This window comes from Montipora capricornis, chromosome 3 (genome assembly GCF_036669925.1).
Source record: "Montipora capricornis isolate CH-2021 chromosome 3, ASM3666992v2, whole genome shotgun sequence".
NCBI lineage: Eukaryota > Metazoa > Cnidaria > Anthozoa > Scleractinia > Acroporidae > Montipora > Montipora capricornis.
Genome location: NC_090885.1, coordinates 31,619,068 through 31,644,067, shown reverse-complemented (window position 1 = coordinate 31,644,067; position 25,000 = coordinate 31,619,068). Strand labels below are relative to the sequence as shown.

The window sequence follows — 25,000 nt, the reverse complement described above, 5'->3', positions numbered from 1 at the left end:
ATTGATTGATTGATTATTTTCTGGCTGATGTAATGCGTCCGTGAAAAGGATGATAAGATAACTAGTTTCTTGGCATCGGGCGAAATAAAACGACAACGGAAAAATCAGAGTCTTTGGCAGGATTTGAACTGACGACCTCCGTAACACCGGTCGGTCGGAAGCTCTATCCATTGAGTCACAATAACTCCTAGGGGGGGGGGGGGGGGGAAAACGACGTTTACAAATTACCGCAAATATGAAAATGCAACTGTATGAAACTAGATGTTGTAATGTGTCAATTTTCTTGTTGCTTTATTTTCCAGGCTCATGCAAGACGGGCGGAGCAGCAAGCCAATGTACAACATATTGTAGACAAAGAGACCACTGGACTGCAGGTTTGCTTCTAGTAGCCTCATTTTCTTTTTATTCTTAGTTTGCTCTCAATGCTTTTGATAGTGAAAACAAACTGTTTTCTTCACTCTCGTAAAATTGATCATAAACTGTGGGATGTAAAAGAACCCGTGCACACGATGTGAGCGTTGAGTCCAGGGTACAGGAACGGGTCCTCTGTGATTGGCTGCTTTACGAAGCCACGTACACTGATTAGCATGAGCTGTTGCAGTGACCCAGCCCACAAGGAGAAACCAATGAAAATGAAAACTTTTCACTTTTTGGCTATTTTCATTTTAAAAAGAACCTCTGAGCGTATAAAGCAATTGTTGTATTTTCTTATTGTTAGGGGCGCATAGAAGAGTTACAAGAAAGAATGGAGAAACTAAAGAAAGAGCTCAAGAAACAAAGAGACAAGGAAACTACCTTGCTGGATGAAAAGGACAAGTTAAAGCAGGTGCAACTGATATTTACGGCCTTTTTTCCTTGGTGCCATTACTAGGTTTAACTCCTTTAGTATAAGAGGGCAGGGCTGGCTCAGTTTCAGACCGCTAGTCTTCCACCAGTGTGCACTGGGTCGAATCCCGAACTCGCCGTCATATGCGGGTCGAGTTTGTTGGTTCTCTACCCTGCTCGGGTAAGTTTTTCTCCGGGCTATGCGGTTTTTGCCTGTTCTTAAAAAGATATATAACATTTGACTTGATCCGCCTTGATTTAGTCTGGTTGAGTTGATTTTACTCTCGATACGTAAACTCATTTTTGGCTATATAAGCTTGCGACTTTTCAAGTGACGTGTTGTCGTTATTATCAGAATTTTCAATTTTGAACGGAGCACAAGATGCAACAGGACCTCCGATTCTTTTTTGACATTTTACTCGTTATCTCGAGTACAATTGATCTGACAATTTACTTATTACTATGGAAAATCGAGTCTCTGTAGTGACAAGTACATTTCATTACTTTTTTCGGCAATCTATATGGCGGCTATTGCTAACAATCCTTGGGAACTGTGCTTCTCAATTCAGGATCAGTTTTTATCTTCTCTGACCGCAATTCTTCCACCATGCGGGTCTCAAAATGCGTGAAAAATGCCATCCCTTTTAGGTTAGGGTAAATCCAGCCTTTTATCTTCATTCCAGGAGCAGAGTTTAGGGAATTATCATGCTGTGTTTCCAGACACGTGTGACGTTGAAATAAGGGAGAAGAGTGCTTCTAACTACTTGTATTTCTAGTCATATCCGAATGCCATGATTCTTTATGGTTAGAGGACCATCTGTACTGTATTAAGTGATAAAGGATATACCAAGTGCCATGCATGTAGACTAAACTCAAGCCTATGGCGGATTGCTTCTTCCAATGAGATGAATTTTGGATGATCTTGGAATTCTAACACCCTTTTTTTTTTTTTAAAGGATCTTTCTAAGAAAGACGCTGCCCTATTAAAACTTGGGAGGGAACTAAAGGATTTGGAGACTGTGCAAGAACAGTTGGAGAAAAAAGAGCAGGAATTAAGATCCGAAAAGAACACGGTAATATTATGTTGTTGTTTTTGGCTGAATGATATTTTTTTCTTTAATATATGCATGTATTGCGTGTGAGATTCATTCGCAGGTCGCCGGATCACTGGGACGATGGCAAAAAGAGCTAATGATCCTTGACATTCTTTGTAACATTTTAAATTTTCAAAGCATCATTGCCAAGACATAATCTGGTGTTTCGTGTTCAACTGAAATTCTCAGAGAGAGCTCATTATGCAACGCACTTTCATTATACTTTATTCTTGGCTGATTGACTACGGCAGCTGTGATTGCCAAAACCCACACTCACTCTCTTGGGGGTCAAAACGCACGAATTCTATAGGGGTCAAAACGCACGAATTCTATAGGGGTAAAAACGCACGAATTCTATAGGGGTAAAAAGGCACATTCTGCAACCATTAGGGGTAAAAACGCACTGTAAATACTGGGGGTCAAAACGCACAAAGAAAATCCAATCGAGCCCCAAAGGGGCATAATTGCACAAAAAATTAAAATTAGTCAAAATGTATTGTCAATTCTTCAATCAACTTACGTTTTTTCTCACTGATCTGTTCAAGAGCAGCTTCTTTATCATTGTTAATATATCTTGCCATTGTCTTATATCGCTTACCAAAGATCACATTGTCGAAATATAGATACTTATCATTTTCATTGTCTTTTATTTTTATTTTAACATCCAATTTAGCAATACGCTCCTCTAACTGTTTTTGATTTTCCATTTGTACCTTGAATTGAATCTTTTTTGGTTTTAATGGATTTGCTTTTACGTTTAGCAATAATTCACCACATTTTTCAGCATAATCTTGAATGTAAGCATTTTCTATTTTTTCCAAACTTTTTTTGTCGTTTGTTGGCGCTTTAATGATCAGTTCAATCACAGGCTTTTTCTTCCTGTATTTATATAATTGGCTTTTGCGGTCCTTCAGGTGTCGATTTAATCGTGTTGCCAAATCCTCGCACGTTGATCCAATGTAAACCTTGTCGTCAACAAGCACTTTGTATATTTTGCCTTCACTATACAGACTGTTGAATTTGGCATTGGTCAATTCTAAAAACGGCATTTTACGTTCTACATATTTATTGTTCAATTCAGTGTTGTCAAGATGAATATATTCGAATTTGGTTGTTCTTGATAAAGCAGTGTACAATAGTTTTTTGTCCATTCTATTGACATCATAAATGTTGTAAGGTTCATCAATATCTGCTCCTTGGCATTTATGAGCGGTTACACAAAAACTTGGAATGAAACACCGAGAAAATGTTTTTAAGTCAAACTCTTCTCCATTGATCCAAAAACAATCTTCTGATACACCTTCCACCAAAAACTCCATTGTATTGAATATTTTATGTTCCTTGATGTTGTCAGTTGCAATAACAGGCATTTCAGCACATACTTTATACGTTTCCTTTTTGTCATTGTACATAAACTCAACCAATTCGTATTCTTTGCCTTCCACAAACTTATCACAACAACGTGTATTTACTTGAATTCTGGTTTTGTTTAAATAACATATATTTTTGTACAATTTTCGTGTCATAGAGAAGTTTTTTGCCATTTTCCCCTTTTTCAAGAATCCATTGAGCACAACGTGTGTTTTTTTGTCATAGCGGCATGAATCCTCGATATATTCCAAAGTCACATTTTGCGGGCACATTTGTCTGACAGATACAGATTCGAGATAGTCATAACATATTTTACTGCCAGATTCAACAGGAGAACATTGATTCGGATCTCCAAACATGTAAACCTTGATGCCATACAACAAGAAGGCTTTGTAAATTAATGTCATCCACTTGTTTGGTACCATTGAAAATTCTTCCACAAAGACTGTTTTGTCTTTCAAACTCTTGAGATTTGTTTCTGTTGTCATGCCATTCCATTCACAAAAATAAGAATCAAATGTATGACAAATAGCGTCGGGATCAATTTTGTTTTTTTCTGCACGTGTTTTAATTTCTTCAACATATGACCGAAAGTTTTTGTTTTTGCTACTCATCTTAACCGGTAATCCTTCAAACGGTTTACTAGAATCGCATCCCATTTTTCTCAATCTGTCTTTGACATTCTGGACAGCCTTATTTGTAAAACTTAACACAATTGGCTTATCAGTTTTCATTACCATTTTACACAATTTGGTCGTTTTGCCAGAACCAGCTTGACCATTATACATGCAACCTTTGCCTTCCACTGCTTTATAACATTCAAAATCCATGTTTTCTCTGTAATGGCGCTCAAAGTAGCATAGTGGACTGTCAGTGATATATGCTTGACCGATATTCTTGATGTCAAACACAACATCTTTTTTGTTCTCCAATATGATATTTGGATTGGTAATAAATATGCCATCTGTATTGTAAGCATATAACGCACTTTTTTCACCATAGCATTTACGAATAAGCTCCAAACACTTCAATATTGCTTGAGAAACAACAAATCTGTTTACACTTGTATGGTCTGAAAACAACCGTTCGCATTTTTGTTCTTTGATCAAGTAAATTTCATTGTAGCTGTCGATTATGATATTGCGCCCGTCTTTGATACCTTGAGTCCAACAAGCCATTGCTGTGTCATACTCAACACAAGTGAAACCTGTATTCGTCTTGTTGTATTTCCTTCCAAGATCACCAATGAAACTGTTTGCCAATCGTTTGGCTTTGTCTTCTGAAAATGTTTCGAATACATGTTTCAAAAACGGCTTGAATGTGTCAGGCTTAAGAGCTTTCTTGGAAACAATTTTGTATTTAATCTGCTTGGAAGACATATTCAGTTCATCAACCAAATATGACACCAAAGCGTTGCTGTAAAACCCAGCTTCAATTTTCAAAGGTGTTTTATAATTGTACAATATGGTTTCTTCAATATAAAATTCACCACATTTATTAAGATCGCTTTTGCAATAAAATGGCTCTACTACATCATGAATGCTGTAAACTGGGATTGGCATACCATTGTTGAGCAGAACATTTGGATACGATTTGGATATATCAATGTTGACAACATCATCAGGAATGTCTTCAGTTGTGCACCATTGCAATGCCCTCGGATAAAAATCATCAAGCATTTCACGAGTATGCACATTGTATGTCGATTGTGGCAAATAACCACACAATTGTTTGAACAGAGCCGAAGCCAATCCTGTGTAAGTTTGATTAACCCACATAAAGTCATGAGTTTTATACAAACCAAGCAGATGATCACAGATGGATTTTCTGATGTCATATTCGTCATTCAAGAGAAACATGTTGTTCCTATGATCTATGAAACCATCCAATATCCCATTATTGTTCCAATGCAAGTATTCCACATAATAACAGGTGGAATTTATGCATGCATCAATGGCTTGCATCATTTTAACATCTTCGGGCAAAACAATAATGTTGTCTTTTTTGTCTAATTCATACAAGTCATCAAATTTGTCCAGTTTATACACATATTCGTGATTTCTGGACAATTTCATGTCTGTCATGTATTTTAATAAGTCACTACAGCCTCCTTGGTTTGCTTTGGCTGCAGTAAGTTTCAATTTTTCGTCTGTGATAGGATAACAATGATGGTCTTTGACAATATAAACAAGTGAAACATCACAATTGTTCTTTCTGGTATGTGATTTGAATTTCCTGTATGTGCTATCATATGCGTGTATTGACACATTTGGATGGCAATTTTTGGCCCAATCAATCAATTCTTTTGTTGTCATTCTGGGTGGATCTGCACAATATTTGAAGATCTCGTTTTTCAATTTGTTATAATCGTATGTTTTAAAACCTCTTTTACCTCGTACTTGATCCCAAACATAATCAAGCACAAACTATCAGAGCCATATGATTTTGGTTTTCTTTGATTGCTCAACAAATATGATTCCAACTTCAAACCAGCCATGAAATGATGAGCAAAAAATTGTGGATTATATGTTATCACTCTGCCACCTATTTCTGTAATCACATCAGCTGACAACAATGTGAAATTGCTGGTCAATAATGTGTACATGAAGAATTTGTACATGTCTTCAAGACTCAATTTCGGTACAACTGTGTCAAATGGACCAAATAATCTTTTCATGTCTCTGTCTTTATGCAAATCCCTGATAGTGACAAACACTGTGACAGAAACACGCACGCGCCTTCCACCAATTTTATCAATTCGCTGTTCAAACAGTCTTGAAAATGATGAATTTTTCTTTGTGAATGAACCAGCCATTCTGATTTCTTGTCTTCTGTATCGATTGAGTGAAACTCTGATTTTTTCGTATATTAATTTTTTGTTCATGCTATTATTACCATTACTTGAGATATTATTTTTCATAACTATATATTTTATATAGGAAACAATTCTTTAAATAAAAATATGGTGCGTTTATAGTTTAACACATACAGGAGTATGTATTTAACTGTGTAAAGAGAAGTGATATAAATAAATCAATTGCTGCTGTTTTCATGTTTATCATAAATATAACCCGTATTATATGTAAATGAATTTTTTAAATGTTTTTTTGTTTTTAGATGGCAATGTTTGCCCGCAAGAGTGTAATTTTTACCATTGTTGCATATTTTGCAATACCACTCTTTATGGAGCATATAATCGTTTTTATTTCGTTTTCTTTCTTCTTCAGTATAAAATCTTGGTCGGCCAACTGGTCTTTGATCTTCCATATTATATTACTATATATTTTTTATTTATATATTTTCTTGCACCATTTTCAATGGAGCCAGAAAATTTACGTATCTTTCGAACTCTCTGTACAAAAACATCATTTTGGCATCCACCTTGTTGAATATTTTCAGGATTTCTTTTTTTGGTACGCCTGTTTTCAATGCATGTCTGATCATTGGCATTTCCATTGTTCGAACAAAATGCATGTAACTGGCGTTTCCGACCATTATGTCGCATATTGCTTCAACAACCAATTTTCTCAAACATAATGTTCTCACTATTTCTGATCCTTTGAACATATACTTATAACTCACACAAATATTCAAAAGGAAGATGAAAAATCACTCCGTCTTCATTTTTTGTTTGTATTATCCATGGATACATTTTTCGTGCATACTTACGCATTGCTGCCCAAGATATTCTTTCACTCATCGCCTTCCAATCTATTTTGTATTCTGGGTATCTTTCTTTTAGCACGTTTTCTATGTCATTTTCTTTGATGTCATTCAATAAATAATACCAAATGATCAACTTGTATTTTTGTCTGTCTGAATATTTTTTCATATACTATATGTTTTTATTCTGTTTTTATACAGATTCATCACTGTCTTGTGACGACTCAGATTCTTGCGAACTTGAGCAGCTTTCTTCAGATATACTTTCTTGCGATGGCGTCCAATCGGAATCTGAACCAGAGTCTTGATCGCTCTCATAATAGAAACCAAACTTTTCTTCATTTTCAAACTTGTCCATATAATATAAGTATATATTTTTATTTTTTTATAAGTCTTTATGCGCGTTTGTTCGACCACAATTCATATGTTTTCAATGTCTTTCAATGGTATCCAACTGTTGAATTCATCACTGTATCCCTTCCATTTTACCAAAGCTTGTTTCTTTTTATAGTCTCTTCTGATCACTTTGTCAATACGGAAAATATCCTGCTTTGCTTTTAATAATTCAGGTTCATAAAAACTGCCTTGTATCTCTTCACCTCTGAGATCTTTTAGTTTGTATGTTATTGGATTAGTGTATTGGATCTTATCAACTGTAAACACTTCTTCGGTCCAGTTTGGAGTATATCCTTTATCGAACACATTCCGTTTATACTTGGATATTCGAACCTGGTCACCTGTTTTGAATTTAGGTTTCTGTTTTAATGGCTCCATATCACCATATAGATTGAAGTAAACGGTTCCTTCATTGCTCTTTTTGCTAGCTTCTGCAGGTGTCATCTTTATGCTTGAATGTTTTGTATTATTATACTGTTTCACTAGTTTGGACAGCATATCGAGATACATTGTATTACCTTGAACTGTGAACTGCTTCCACATTTTGGACTTGATTGTTCTATTCCATCTTTCGACCACTGAGGATTTCTCTTCATTTTCAGTGGAGTACATATGTATCCCATTTTTGTCTAACAAGTCCTTCAAGTGTTTGTTATAGAACTCCTTTCCCTTATCAACCCATAAATATTGTGGTCTTCTGCCTTCCCTGAATATTGTTTTAAATGCTTCAGTGACAGATTCACCTTTCTTATCCTTCAATGGGACAATCCAACCGTATTTGCTGAAAACATCAATAACCATGAGAAGATACCGATAACCTTTATTCCATTTGCTAAACTGTTGCATTTCAACTAGATCACTTGCCCATATTTCGTCAATATGATTTACGATTACACGCCGCCGAGTAAAGTTGCGTCTTATAGATGCATGTAATTCATCTGCTAATTTTTCTTGCCAGTTACCCGACGGCTTTTTCCGTTTTTTGAAACTCCAAGACCTAGTTTCTGCTTTGTATTGATAACATTTCTTGCCAACCAATGCCCCCATTGTCTTTCATTATACGGTACGTTGTCTAAAGCTTGAACCATTTTCCTATCTGCTTTGTTTTTACATTTCCTATCATCCTTGCAGACGGAATAATCAACATCGTGTTGCATTGCTATTGCATCAGTTTTTCCAGTGGGCATATCATATATTTCCAATATTTGACCAGTTTTTGGGTCATACTTCAGTTGATTTTCTAAATCATTATACGGTCCGGTGTAATGATGCCCAGGTAATGTCCATCCGCCTTTTGGTTTTGGTAATTTACCAATAGCTTTGTGAATATCAAGAGCACCACCATCAAGATCTTTTCTGTTTGTTGTGTATTTTTTATTTGGTCTTATTTTTGTCGACAATTGATTGAGAGCTTCAGATCCGACTTTATGAAGTAGAGGATTCATTTTTCTCAAACCATAATCGATTGCTTTTTTCTGCAATTTTGGATCTCTCATTAATTCGGAACCATAATATCTACCCATTTCAACGGCTTTTTTGCCAAGATAAGGTACTCCTTTAGTTAAAAATAATTCTGTTCCTGTATTAGCGATATCACTGAGTAAGCCCGCTCCCAACGGGCTGTTTAGTTTCCCTGTTTTTTAACAAATTTGGTCTTTGTAATACCACATTCAGCACAAGTGCAAAAGAACATTAGTCTACCATTTTTGGCTGTTTTGTAACCTGAAGGTTCAACACATTCGGTTACCTTTTTCTGTTTTACACAATATGATTTCATAATATATATAAGTTAGATATTTCTGAAATAATGTTGGATAAATCTCTCATTTTTCATTGTATCATTTATGTCGAACACTTGTAATAAATCATAATACGAATTACCCTTATTCATTTCATTTAAAAAGTATAAACAGAAATACCCACAAGTTGTTGTTTGTATGTTTTGTATCTGATTGTTTTGATGTAACAAAGTCAGATTTTTCTTTTTGGCATGACTCACAATCTCTTGAAAAGGTGGCATACCAAACGAATCAAAATAATTTATTACATTATCCTTAACATAAGTGGCTACCCAGTGAGATCCTGACATATAAGCTGGTTCCAGATTGTAAATAAATAACGCCTGTTTATGGTTATGTGGAACTTTTTCATCTCTTGACAGTACATCATTGATTGGTATGTTTAAATATTTACACCATTTTTTCAGATCGTGATTGGACATAGGTATGTTTTTGTGAAATTTTGGTTTCACAATATTGCCCCCAAAATGGGTATGCCATTGAATGGACTGTTTTTTCCCAATAGTAACCCTTTTCCTTTTTTGGTTGAGGATGTTTTTTTTTTTCTACCATTACCAGTCACATATGGCGGATAACTATAAAATGGAGGGGGCATTCCAATTCTAGGTGCTCCTCTTCCCGTTAGCTTTTTGACAAGATTCAAAGCCAAAGGAATTCCAATGCTAGCTAACAGAGTGCCTAAAAATCCACCTGATTGTGTTTTGGTCGGTGTTATTTTAACGCCAGATCCTGTTTGAGCCGCATTCATTATGTCTCTTTGCTGTTTGGTTGTAAACATATTCAGATATGGCATCAGTTGATTGATTGCATTGAAAGGTATCATCATGGGTAATGGCATCGCACCACCTTTTTGACCAGATCCTAACAATTTTTTAGCTCCGGCTTCTGCTAAACCACCAAGAGCACTCAACCCAAGGGTTTTACCAATTGCTGGAAGAGCTCTCATACCAAGTGACAATACGGTGCTCAAAAGACTTCCGCCTACTTGTTTTCTGATATTGGTCTTAGCAAGCTTAATGTCCATTCCTTTGTTCAATTGTCGATTTTTTTGCAATCTTTTTTTCACCATTGCTGGAACATAAAGAGTGTCGTTTCCATTAAGAGAATCATTTGTCAGTCTTAGAACAATTGTTTCCCTTTTATGGTAAGCATCACTCAGATTCTTTTTTTGATTATCTGAAAGTCTTACGTTGATTTCATGAAGTTTAGTCATATAATATATGTTATATAATTCCGATTGTAAATAAATAGGAGTCATTCACTTGATTTCATATTACTGTTTCAGTTGCGGGCTTAAACTATCACCAATTCAGTACCAACCTTGTAAAGAACAACCGCCTATTAGTACATTACATCTTCCTGGACATTGAAATCTGCTGCACTATTGGCACTTATTTTATACCTGAAAATCAACTGTTTAGGGTCTCTTGTTACTTTCTCTGCCTGATATGACAGATCGAAATAGATTAGTGGATACAGGCTGTTATAATTAGCAAGATTCAACTGGGTTCCGGTGTTGTAATCATTTTTTCGCATTGCATAAGACATCAGATCATTGAACATTCTCACTTTGCTTTCACTGTCATATTCTGTTTCTGGGTAGAAAACACCATTGCCATATTCGAGTCTGCATGTTGTTAAATAACTGTTTGCGTTTGCTTCATTCAGTTTGAAGGTATCAAGTATATATGGATTTTGAGTTGCAACTCTGGTTTTAGCCCGTTGTAGATAAACAAAAATTGCTTTGACATTGTCAATACTGGAAGAAATCTGAAAAAAACCACCGACTCTAGCAGGTGCTGACACTGCATATAGTTCACGCTGATATGTCCATTTGTGTTCTTTCATGAAAGAGCTTACAAATTTGTCGTACATACTGTCTTTTGGTGTTAATTTTGGAACCCATAGTAGAAATCTGTTCAAAACTACTCTGCCGGCATCTGTTCCTGCTGCCATATTGATGAGTTCATTGTCGTTCTGGAGATTCAAATTGAATTGTAACTGCATCGGAACCAACATTTTATCCTGCAACTCTTCAAAAAAACTGTAACGATTGAGAGGTATGATCAAATTCACATTTTTTGCTCCTCCCGTTCCATCATTGTTGGTAGCTTGTGTAAGCACTTTTCTAGATTCATATCCTGAATTAGTATTGGCTGTCGTACCATCTGTGTCTAAATACCAAAAACTGTTTTTAGCTACGCTTCTTGAGTAATCATCAGAATATTCCAACAGATTCTTCACAAAAGTGACCTTATGTAGATTGTCAGTGTCATAAACAATTTTCCCAGCACTTTTAATCATCATATGAGCGATCAATGAATGAGATCCGTTTATCACCGTTATTCTATCGGCTGCTGCGTAACCGGCTCCATCTGCTGTTTTTTGTAACTGGAATTGAACCTCGAAATAAGCATTGTACCAATCATAGAAAGAACTCCGGTCGTTGATGGTGAATCTATAACCGTTCTTTTCTTGATGTTGACCGTTACCTGGGGCTCGGATTACATCATCAAGTTGAAATCGCACTAACTCATTTCTTTGCAATAATTCACTTGTTCTAAAAGCCATTTATACTATTGTATTATATAATTTTGCTGTCATGTTATTTATTTGAAAAATCTACGCCTTCTTCCAGATCCTGATATCAATCTATTTAGTATCATGTCAGCGCTTTCTTCTTGCTGTTTAATGGGAGAGGATGGAACAATTGCACTTTGTGTTGTAGCTCCTTTTCTCAAATTTGCTAATTTTTTCATTATTAGGTCTCCTGACTTTTCTGCCGCCGCCTTACCAATTTTATCACCAGCATGTGATACTCCTGATTCTAACGCCTTCTTCGCTAATGGCTTTGCAAATTTCTTGAAAACAGATGATGCCACACTCTTTAACGGTTTGAAAATATTGTCAACGATAAGTCCAGACCCTTTGTGTTGAAATACAAATTTACCAAGTTTTGGATGGTAAAACCTCTTAAATTCATACGGTTTCATTATACTTTTACATTAGATACTTTTTAGAATTAGTGAAAAAGACGTATCTGCTCCATTTAGATCCACTAATCTTCTTTTTCCATCTGTTATCATGATTCTGATTGATGAAATTGTAGTTTTGTTCACAGGATTAAATGTAACTCTTTGTGGTTCGAGGGTGAAGGAGTAACTTGGTTTTAGTACACTGGTTGAGAATGAATAAATAATGTCTGTTTCTTCACCGTCAACTAAACTTTCGTTGACCAAATCGCAATGAATATTGAGTACGTCTGTGTCTTGACTGAGATTCGGCACTCTTGGTCCAATATGCGTTCCACTTGCTAATATCTTTTTATCAAAACCGATCAGGTCATTAAAATTACTTGCTCTTAAATCGAGTTGGTAATTTGCAGCTAATGTAACCGTGACTCTGAATGTTGTTTCGTTGAATTCAAGAGTCATCGGATACGTATCACCAGTTTTCGTCACATTTTTAATATGTCTGTCAAAGTCCGTATAATTCCATACCCCAGCTGGAAAGGTAATGTCCTTAAAAGTTGAACCATTATCGTAGATGGATTTGATTAATTGATTTTTGTACCCAGCATTGACATTGAACCAAGTGAATGACATGTTAATGACTCTGTTAAGACCGATAACGTATTGCTTATTATTGTCTAGAGTTACAGGTCTGGTGAAATTTGTTGTAAAATCTTCTGGTTTATTATCCCCTTTATTTTCACACTGTAAGATGATAAAACTATCTCTCGTTCCATTATATAATGAAGTTACATTAAATTTGGAAATATTGTTTGTATAATTTACCATATTGTGATTTGTTAATTGTTGTCATTTTTAATAATGCGTCCAATATAGAAACACCCATATTTCGCATGTCAATGCTTGTATTACCAGCCAATATCTCACCAATGATTAAATCCAATTTTTTTATGAGTTATTTCGGTTTGTTAAAAATATCACATTGCCACCTTTTTGTTTTTTCCTACCAGAACCTTTCATTGTTTCCATTTTATTTTGATAATGTTTTATGTATTCATTCAGAGTTCTCATAGCGCGATCCACTCTTTTGTTTTCCTCTTGCCTATCAGCTTCCGTTATATTCCCACTTTTGTATTGCTTTGTAACGTTTCCTTTGTAGGCTTTCAATTGATTTCTTTTAAATTTAGCCGCATTGACAATCTTATTGAGATATTTTTTGTTTTTTCGTTCAGTCATTTCTTGTTGATTTATTACCTTTTCAACAGAATCATAATTTGGTATACCAAGATCACCTAATATCTCATTTTCCATATCTTCTTCATCCATTCCATAATCGATCGCATCGTCATCATCATATTCTGGTGGTAATTCTGGTTCTTCAGGAAAGTACTTAGGATCAACATACATCTCTTTTTTTCCTTCCAGAAGATCTTGTAAAGATTCTTCATATGTTGGCGGTTTTGGCACCAGTTGTTTTTCTTGCTGTGGCAAAACAGGTTGTTCAAATAGATCACCAAGATTCATATCTGGAACTTCATCCTCTATATCAATGCCGTAATCAGGAACTTCTCCTTTCTTCAGTGGTCTTTTTCCTTGGCAACCTTAAAACCTGATTACTATCGATAACATCATCTAATTTACTTGTAATTGGTTTGAATACTTTTGAAAATCCCTGTTGACTGGTCTTCTGATCGATATCATGTTTTGTAATTGCATTATGGACATAATTGATCTTATCCCCTAATTCAGATTTACTCTTTGCGAGTTCTTTCCACTTAAGTAAACTCATTTATTGTTATATTGTTACGTTACATAAAATGGAAATTCATATATAAAAAATAGCGTTTTACACCGTGTTGAACACCATGTTGAACACCATGTTTAACTACATCATTTTATCGAAACAATGTAACGATTTAATATAAATGAAGATACCTAATTATGATACTGGCGACGATGTTGTCACAAACTTCACACAACTACATGATTTTATGCCTGATCGATGCTTCCGCATGCTCATTTGTGGACCTTCTGGTTCGGGAAAAACAAACACACTGATGCATATGATTTACAATCTGTTGTATTTTGATAAAATATACCTTTATGCAAAAAACTTAGAGCAGTCAAAGTATCAGAATCTCATGGATGATTTCGAACCAATTAGTGATGAAGCTGGTTATGATATCATTGAAGCAAGCAATGATAAAATAATTCCTGTAAAAAATCTCAATGGTGACAATCAAAAAATTGTGATATTCGACGATTTCGTATGTGATAAAAACCAAAAACCATTAGTTGACTATTTTATACAGGGGAGACATAAAAACTGCTGTGCCATATATTTGAGTCAAAGCTACTATAAGACACCAAAAGATATTAGATTAAACTGCTCACATTTTGCCATTTATGATTTTCCGAGCAATAATGAAAAAAGTCTCATATGTCGTGAAAACAATGTCTCTAAACAATTGTACGAGAGAGCAACCAGAGACCCTTTTAGTTTCATATATATTGACAAACCTAAGAAACGAGTAAAGAAGAATTTTGATGAAAAAATATAAACCAATTATATATATGAGTTACTCCAATGGTAAATTACCTGAAGACACATTTTCACATGAAAAAGTTGTTGAAATAGTAAAAGGATTGCCTGGTGTTGGTTTTAAACTTACTGATGACGGTGATTATGATATGCAGAATAAAAAACTGAGAAATTTAGATTCACCACAAACAAATAATGACGCGAGCACCAAGAGTTATGTTGATAAAGAGGTTTCTGGGTGTTTGAAAATAGATGGGAGCAATAAAATGACTGGCGCCCTTAATATGGATAACAGACGTGTAGAAAACATTGCACCTGCTAGACATGGCCAGAGTGACGCTGTCAGTAGTGCGCATTTGCATAGTTTTTACATGGTGCTCAATACTGACGATGGTAAAATAGAATTGCAAAATCCAATCGACATGAAAAATCAAAGAATCTTCGGAGTGAAAGACCCGATACTACATTCAGATGCTTCTAATAAATTTTACGTTGACAGCTCTTTGAATTTCAAAGCCGATAAAACGGAGCTGGCTAATTATTTGAAAAAAGATGGAAGTATTTCCGTAACTAGTAATTTTGACTTTGGAAATAATAAAATCAGCAATCTTGCTGAAGGCACTGGCAATTCTGACGCTGTTACAAAACACCAATTACAAACTGGTTTATCAACCAAACCCAATACAAATCAGGTTGTGCTCCGTGATGGTTCGCAGGACATGACTGGAAATTTAAATATGTCACAAAAAAAGATCGTCAATCTTGCTAATCCAACAGGTAGAAATGATGCCACTGGAAAAGGTTACGTTGATCGATTATTTTTAGATTCACTTCGTTTAGACGGATCCTCTAAAATGACTGGAAATTTGGATATGTCTTTGAATAAAATAATAAATTGCGGACAACCAACCGGTGCTAGAGATGTGACAAAGAAAGCTTATGTCGATTCCGAGGTTGGAAAAACATTGAAATTGGATGGAAGCGGTGTAATGACTTCTGTTCTAGACATGAACAATCAACGAATAATAAATCTCGGAAACGCCACACATAATCAAGATGCCATAACTTTGAAGCAAGTAAATGACGCTTTTTCGACTATAAGTACCGAAAACAATAAATATACAGACGAACAAATAGAAAAAAATAAGAAATATGTAGACGACGAAATAGTGAAGAGTCACATAACTACTCACACAAACAGAAAAAATGTGCTGAAATATGCTATGGATGATGGGGAATTTACAGAAGATTATGGAATACAGGATGCCAATTTAATCGACTATAATGACTCACCACATAAAAACAACAAAAAAGCATTTTCATTTAAGGTTCAAAAGGCAACAGATGGTTCAAGTCTGTTCAAAGGACGATTCGATTTTAATCTATTCAAACTGATACGCGACAATTACAGCGATAAATATACTTTGTGTTTAGAAATATATTTCCAAAAAACTGGTTTTGATGTGGAGTTTAATTCATTTCAGGTTACTTTTGAAAAATTGAACATGAACACTGATAGAACCACAACAGTCAAAACCAACACAGAGTATAAATATTATCGCTTTATTATGAACTTATCACCAGATGGTTCTTCACCAACTATTGGAAGACGGTTATATGTAACTGTTCAATCAACTTATGACAATCGAAGCCCAACTCTTTTACCCTTGTATGTCCTGATTTACGGTATAAAAGGCGAATCCAAAAACAACCTTGATTTCACAATTTATGATTATGAATTGGCTTATGAAGTTGTAAATGATCAATTTCGAATGCATGTACCAATCAATATGAATGGTAATAAAATTTTAGGGTTATTTGATAAGATATTACCGTCTTACGCCTATGGAACCACTTCAGAATCATCACTGGGTTGTGATTTCAATATTTCTAGAACAGTACCTCTAACATTTACTAAAATTTATATTGATAAAATAAAAATTTATGCTAAAAAAAATTATCCATCAGAGTCGAATCACGATATAACTTTTTATGGAGACGCTAGTGTATTTTATGACATAGATTTTTCAACAAGCAAAATACTTACTGTCAATATCAATCGATATTTTGAAAACATAACAAACATACGAATAAATTTTGATGATGACGATGGGGATGGCGTAAGATCTTATGTTTACCTTATACATTACAAAACATTACTGATCAATTGAATTATCTACTGCAACAGTATATGACATTGTATGCAAAAAATTTAGATGGTACACATCTTCTTGACGACAATGGTGACAGAATTGAATACACCATTGACTATCACTCTGATGATGATTTTACCTATCAAGCTCAAGCTCAACTTTCAGTAAATGATGATGGACATATAGAAACTGACAAAAATCTCGTCGTTAAGGCTGCTACGGAAGATAACCATGTTGTCATAAAAAAACAACTCGATTTGAAGTTAGACAGATCGACTTTTATTATTTCGAACAGTCTACCTGGTATACCAGTGTTAGACAAAATCAGCATTGCATTAATTCCAGCTTTATCAGTAGTCACAGCCGATTCAAATGATAGAGTTAGTTCATGGATTGATCCTGTGAATAATATCGATTTTTCACAACAAACCAATTCAAAAAAGCCTCTTCTTCTGAGGGATTCATTGAAAAAACGTTTTTTCATACGTTTCGATGGTAGTGATGACTATTTGGAAAAAAAATCATTTGATGTTTCTGAAATAGCGGGTAGTTCTGGTAACAAATGTACAGTAATACTGGTTGTCAATACAAAAGCAATAACCAATCAATCTCAGTTTCAATGGGGGCGTGGAGCCGTCAGATTCGGTATGCATATACCATGGGGAGATGGTGCAGTCTATATCGATTTTGGTTCATCATCAAATGGCCGACTTAATATGCCTTCTTTGACGAGTCTCTCTGGTGATATCGAGGTGTGGACGATCCGTGTTAATCAGACAAATATGGAACTTTTTAGAGGTGTTTCAACAGTGACTCCGATTAAAACAGAAACAATTTCTGCTACTCTTACAGGTTCAGCACAAGAAATATTCATTGGATGTCAGGTTCATGATAATGGCGTTGCTATAAATTTCTGTAAAATGGATTTATATGCTTTTGCCGTTTGGGCTAAATCTCTGTCTGATGATGAATTGAAAAATATGTTCAGATTCATTCAAAATCATTTCGATTTGTGATGTGGATTTTCAAAATATATGACTCAATATATATGTATATCGACAATTTATTACGATTTGTGGAATATAGTTTTCAAGAAGCAAAAGAAAAACATCCATGCATTAATGACAAAATATTAAAATCAGCACTTGTTTATCAATACCTGCACTGTTTCTATTTTAAAAGAGACATGTCTATGAATGAGATTCTTGAACTCAATGATGGTGAAATTGGTCTTCTTGGACCAGGTAGTGGCTGTCTAACATGGTTACTTGAAAAGATCTTCGGTTGGATTGATATATTAAATTCACATAGTGTATTACATGATGCTTCCGGGAGGTTTTATGACCACCATAAGCTCGGTAGAGGTTACACTTATGCTATTTCAGAAAAATACACAACTAAACTGATTAAAAGATCACCTTTTTGTGGTCAAGTCAGTGGTATACTATATTGTCTATGCCGACGATTAACAATCTAGACCATATATATGGCAGATCGAAAAAAGAGAATATTTAGCTGGAACCATATTTCAGACAAACTCTCAGAAGATCAGGTCGACGAACTAAAGAGCTATTATAAGGCATACCATAGAAAGTGTTGGGCTTACAAACAGGCTGTAAAACGGTTCAAAAGATTTAAATTGATAGGTAATAGTATTTCTGTTCTAACTGGAGCAGGTGGTTTGGTTTCGGCTGTGGTGACAGGAGGTATAGCCCTTGTAGCTATCAGCACTTGTGCTTTGTTAATCAAGTCTTACATGGATTTCCAATCACTGGATCTTAAAATACAAAATTGCACATATGCATACCAAAGTTATCAACATCTATTGAATTCAATAAAAGACATGTTGAGAAGCGGTGATTTTCAACCATCGTTTCACACAGAATTAAAAAATGTAGATGATTTTGTGACTGATGTTTGTCCTAGTGTTGACAAGTTCTACGCTAAATACAATGACAAATTCATTCCTTAACTATTTCATTAATTCGGTCTGATGCCAATGACAGGATGTCTTTCCAATACCGTTCATATGATTGAAGTGTCTTTTTGGATTTACTCGTCTTGACCTTTTCAAAAGGAAGATCAAGCATTTTAAATATTTGTTTTAAAATGAAATTTATGTTAATCATACGCTTTCTATCAATGTTAACATCTTTCACAACTTCCCCGATAGCCGCAAAAATTCGAATTATTTTATCCATATTTTTTACAGAAATCTGGAAACCATTTTTAATGGCAATGTTATTGATAATGTTTTTGATATGATATTTTCTTTGGTAAACACTTTTACGATGAAATCTATGCTTATTTGAGTGAAAATCAACAAATTCTATAAGTTGTTTATAGCCATTAACCAACCCACATTTTTTACAAACTAGCATATTGTTATCATTCACTATATCAGGTTGACTGCAGCATTGCTCAATTTCTTTCGTATGTTTCGAGATTTGCTTATTACAAAATGGACAGACCACTTCTTCCATATTGACAAGTTCTTTATGCAGTTCTTGGCAACTCATTATACTATTATATGAGATATTATTTTAGGTTTTTTAAAAAGTGCAATTATACCCCCACTTGTAGCAAGTGCATTTAGCGGGCTTAATTGGATTTGTGCGTTTTTACCCCTAATGGTTGCAGAATGTGCCTTTGTACCCCTATAGAATTCGTGCGTTTTTACCCCTATAGAATTCGTGCGTTTTGACCCCTATAGAATTCGTGCGTTTTGACCCCCAAGAGAGTGAGTGTGGGTTTTGGCAATCACAGCTGCCGTAGTTGATTGGAAAACGATAGCCTCGTGCTAATGAGGCAAAAAATGTAAACAAAGATTCCCTATACCCTATACTGAACTTAACTCACCGTCTATTTTTCCAAAGTCCAAAAAAAAAAGATACAAATAAATAAACCGTGCTAATGATATTAGTGAGTACCTCGGCGCTTTAAGGTTTTGTACGATATTTTTCACAAACTCTTCTGCTCGAAAGTCTCGCTTGTTCGTTTTGTTAAAACACATTCTTTTGCAAAGATCGATGTCCGTAACTGTCTACCAGGAATTTTTTATGTATATGGGTTATTGACCAAGGGTGAGGTCAAGATGGCTGGATATTGGCCAAGTTCTTTTTTTGCGTGTTTATGGACCGAAACGAACAAGGCCAATATCCAGCCATCTTGACCAAAAAAATAATCTCTGATCTTGCGGGACCAAACAAGAAATCCCGAGCGGGCAGTTAGCTCTATCTGGCCCGCTCGGGTAGCCAATCATAGCGCGGGTTTTGGTTCATCTTGTCCGCTCACGGAAATAGTCGTATAACAATTTGAATTATTTGTCTGTTAACCTTTAGCACGCTGAAGAACATTTAGAGTTGGAAAAACTACGTGACAAAGTCAAAGTGCTACAAGACAAACTTAAGCAGCAAAAGGCGAAGAGTGCGGAAGAGGGTGTTGATGGACATGATACTGAAAAACCTGTGGTGGAAGAGGTGATCAAAGAAGATAGGGTAAGATTGCTGCGCGGGTAACGTGGCGATATTTTTATCCGGACAACAGGGAAACCACCTATACTATGCATCAAAGCTGATTGGCTGTAAACAAGAAGCGGGATACTCTCTTGTTGGGCTTTTGTGGCGACGCTTTCAGAGACCGATCTGTTTTGAGATCCAGCTTATGTTGTACACAGCACTTTGTTTAATAAGTCTTATATTATCTCGCCATTAAAAAGATTTTTCTTGTGTCATACGCTCGACCCGCCCTGTAAGGAGCACTGCGTGTTTTTGTTTTCCCGAGTATCTCCAAGCCATGACCACCATTGATAAATTCATTTCTTCATTTGTTTACCTGGGTTAAAGTTACTTTCCCGTCTCAGTCCAGGAATACATAAATTTACAAGAATGCCACATTTCGGCAATTTCAGTATAAGCAGTGCAGCTGCACGCTTGTTACCTGAACGTTGTGTAACACTTGTGCCAACAAATGCACGCCCAATTTTGACATCCAACACGAAGTGTCCCTTAAAGTCTAGGCCTTTGCTACGTATTTCCAACAATATGGTAAGGGTAAAGGTTAGCGTTATTTTCGGCTTGGGTAAATACTGACAGCTGTTTATCCTTACTTGAGGACGCTAATTGTACGTATCTTCCGATACACGAGTGATGTTGAAGTTGGGTAGAATAGTAAAGGGACACTGCGACGCTTGTTGAAATCTAATTTCGGGCATTTCTGGATATGTAATAGTGGTGTAATGGCCTGAGCTCCCATGAGTCCCATTTAGCTCAGTGGGAGAACGTCCGAACTAGTTCTGAGGGCCCAGTTGTTCAAGAACTGATTAAAACAACCGAGCTTTGAATTTCGCCCGTCCAAAAAAGTCTTAACATTATAAGTTTATGCTGAAGGAAACCAAACCTTTAAATCAAAATTAAAGGGTAAGATCTTGTGGAAACCTTTTCTTGCAGTACATTGACGGCGGCCTAAGTTACCATTAATGTAAGATTCTCTTACTCGGGAAGTGGCCCGGAAGATTACAGGCTCGATTTCTGTAAGGATCACCGAGAATTGTTTTCCCGAGTATCTCGAAGGCATTATTGCTAAATGCATCTTTTTTTATTTGCAATTGTGTTTTGCTCCAGGCTGCTGTAGTGAGTGAAGGCGTGGCTCGGTGGGAAGACAACAAAAAATGGCAACAAAAAGTGGAGACATTGAGAGGAAAACTAGCGGAGAAAGCAAGAGAGCTGGAGAAAGCGGAGAAAACCATCACTATGTTAAGAGAAGCCGTCAATAGGGCTGAAAAAGACAAAGCTGGTCTTCACAGCCGGTTAAAAAGGTGCGCAATGTTTATTTCCGTTGACATTGCTTCCAAGTTTTTGCATTCCCAATGTTGGAATCGATATATTTTCCTTTATCTTTTAGCTCTCTCAAAGGTGGGGTTGGTGAACCGCCACTTGCCACTAACGAAGTTGTACAGGACCTTAAACACAGTATATTCAAGTTGGAACAAGAGGTATTGTGCTTGTTAGAGCTTGATGTGGTGGTAAATAATAGCCATAATAATTCACAAAGGATAAATGTAAGAAATTTTTTATCGATTAACTGTTGTTTATCTGATACATGCATAATTCTCAAAGCGATTTTTATCGTTAAGATTCCCCGGGTGGATACTACACTAAATGAGGATTTAAATCACTGTTGTTAGGGAGCTAAAGGACGGTGCCTACTAATTCAAAGGTATTTCTTCCGGTTTATAAACATGCGGGAAAAGCAGATCTTAAATAGTGTTATTAAAATCCAAAAAGACAATTAAGGGTAACCACGCATTTTTCAAAGGTAATTAAATATTAAAACGCTGTAAATTGAAAATTTAATACCGACGTTTCGGCAAACCTGCGTTTGACATGGTAGTAATCGGAAAATGATTTGAAAATCGCGTATACAAACTAATGCGCACGCACGAACGTGTTGACATAAAAGCCGCGCGTGCTAGTCCATTACAAGTGTGGGAATTTGGACTTTACTTTTTTAAGTCACACGCTTGTAATGGACTGGCACGCGTTCGCGCGTTTGCATTAATTACTAAACCCTATTTTCAAATCATTTTCCGTTTACTACCCTGACAAAGACAGTTTTGCAGAAACGTCGGTATTACATTTTGAAAAATTTGAACCATTTTAAAACGGGTGAAGTAAAGATGCTGTCCATGAAAAACTTCTCTATAAAATAAAGCAGAGAAATTGGTGGAATATTGGCCTAATGGTATATGTAATGTTCATAATATTAGCGTCAGTGTTGTATCACATAGGCCGTTTAAGCACCCGACGTTTTTGAGCCGCGGAAGGCAACCGAAAATGAAAATTTCGCATGCCAGGACGGTAGTGTCTCCCAGATTTTTAACCTAATCATCTCTAATGGTGGAAAGATACTTAACAATATAAAGGTGGTAGTGAACAGAAAAGTGAAAAGGGAAAACAGCGCACTTCCGGTTGAAAAACGTCGCAAGTTTAAACTCCTTAATTATTAGGGAGTTTAAGCACGCGAGATGTTTTGTCTTTTTGCCACGGACGGCAACCGGAAGTGAGCTGTTCTCCTTCTTAATTTGTTTTCTTAATACACGCTCTTATTTCCTACCAGCCAATCAAAACGCAACAACACATAACCAATCAAACTTCGTGTGATGTCACAGCCGTGTTTACATACTCTCATCTAAACACAGCTATTGACCAATGAGAGTGCGCGTACTATCGTAATTATTTAATATAATTACATCAAAAATTTGATAGAGACTAGTGTCTTGGCTTGCAAAATGTTCACTTCCGGTTTCCGTTCGTAGCTAAGAACCATCTCGTGTTTAAGGACGGTGCCTACTATTGTTACTGCGCATACGTCCTGCGCATCTCAAAATAGTCAGGTTTTCTATTGGTGGTGCTCACCAATATTGGGATATTTTTGAACTCAGCAAGTACTCTTGGTATCCAAAAAGAGATAGGTAGCCACGCATTTTTCAGAGATAATTAAGCTTCAATTTGGAAAAGAACGCCATACATTGCTTTGTATTTAAAAGCTTTTTACAAATATTGTTGATTAATTATTTATTTTTGTTACCATCAACAACGCAGCTCAAGAGTTTTCTTTTTTCAAAAAAATTCAGCCTGGTTGACAGGGTGGCGCCGGCAGTGCAGTTTCACTTTCTCACTCTTTCAGTAATTTATGAATATTCATTCGTTTTGTTTGTGATAGAACCAAGAGTTGCGACGACAGAAAGTTCTCGGACACGACAAGCAAATGGAAGCGCTGGAACTGAGGAACAGACAGCAAAGAGAATACATTGATGCATTAGAGCGTGACCTTGCTGAACGCACGACTGAACAGGTATACCTGTCACCCATATTCAACATCGCAATTGCGACAAATGGGAAAGATTTGTTTCTCACGTAAGCGATCTCGCTTCAAAAAAGTACTCTCTGTTAGAAGGACTCCTCTCGAGCCAGCCATGTCCATCTTAGAGTGGTCTCCGTCTGATGAAAAGCCGAGGTGGCTTGTCACTTGGGGCCCAAAATAATTGAGGGATTTGGCATCGCATTGATAACAAATGGCAAGAAAAAAAGGAGTTTGCGTTTTGCCAAAAGTAAGAAGGAACTTATTTAATTTTTATCTTATTTCTTGCCTGTTAGCTACAGTTATCAAGTAACTTCCCTTCTTTCACGTGACTTGTTGTAACCAAAAACACGCTTTTCGCCTGTTCCAGAAAGGAGGGGCTTAAAGTATTGCTTTATTAACGTTCATTAGTGACCAATTTGCGATAAAGCGACTTTCGTATGACCTTGAAAAATAAATGTAAAAACAGAACGAAAACAACAACTCAAAACATTTAATTGGCTTATCGAGCAAAAACAAACGAGCGAACGCGAATGCAAACAACGTCATCTCTCCATGGAACTTTCTGGAAAGCGATCGGCATTTTGCTTTGACGTTATTTGAAATGCAGTAATGTGATTGGGCAATCGAACTGTTCACTGCCCATATTAGGAGTTTCCTTGGCGGGAATAAAGAGAAGCTTTGTTTTAATCTTGCCAAACATTGGTCCGTGAAACAAATTGCGAACACTTTTTCAAGGTCATACGAAAGTCGCTCATATACACGCTTTCTATTATCTTGTTTGGCAAACCCCAGGTTCTCGTTTCTTTCATCTCAAAAGATCTCAAAAGGACATTTAGTTTAGCTTGATCTTTACAAGAGCGGTGATTAACATCAAACCAGCGACAAATCACCACTAACAATAAAACTTAGTGTGAAATTACTCCAGCGTACTTGATTTTCGTTTCCTTGTGTTTTTCAGCGTTCTGTGGATAGAGCCGACGCAGACATGTACCGTGACTTATATCAAAGAAGCCAGTCTCTGCAGAAACAGTTGTTAGAAGCGAAAGAGGTCAGGAGATGTGATTCTTTTAACAGGGAGAGTAGAGAACGGGATGGACAAAAATATGCAACTCATTTGAACGTGAAACGGAGTATCATATTTACGAACCATGGATCAGTTTTAGACCATGGAATTGAACTACTACAACAATAGCGATGATTCAGCTGATGATGATAACCGTGATGTCAACGCGACGACGACTTTATTAAGTCTTAAAGAGAGCGCTCCCTAATTTGAAGGATTGTATACCAAATTAAATCACATGAAATTAAAGGGGATTAA

At 36.0% G+C, this 25,000-nt stretch overlaps 1 protein-coding gene across 1 annotated transcript in view; it reads left to right on the top strand.

Annotated features, from left to right (window-relative positions):
- LOC138042919 (centrosomal protein of 290 kDa-like) overlaps window positions 1–25,000 on the top strand; it is a 91,942-nt gene that overhangs the window by 50,113 nt on the left and 16,829 nt on the right. Inside the window, 8 exon segments of the mRNA XM_068888984.1 lie at window positions 303–374; window positions 719–826; window positions 1,782–1,898; window positions 20,157–20,312; window positions 21,438–21,631; window positions 21,718–21,808; window positions 23,539–23,670; window positions 24,638–24,727. Of these exon segments, the coding sequence (XP_068745085.1) occupies window positions 303–374; window positions 719–826; window positions 1,782–1,898; window positions 20,157–20,312; window positions 21,438–21,631; window positions 21,718–21,808; window positions 23,539–23,670; window positions 24,638–24,727 (960 nt within the window).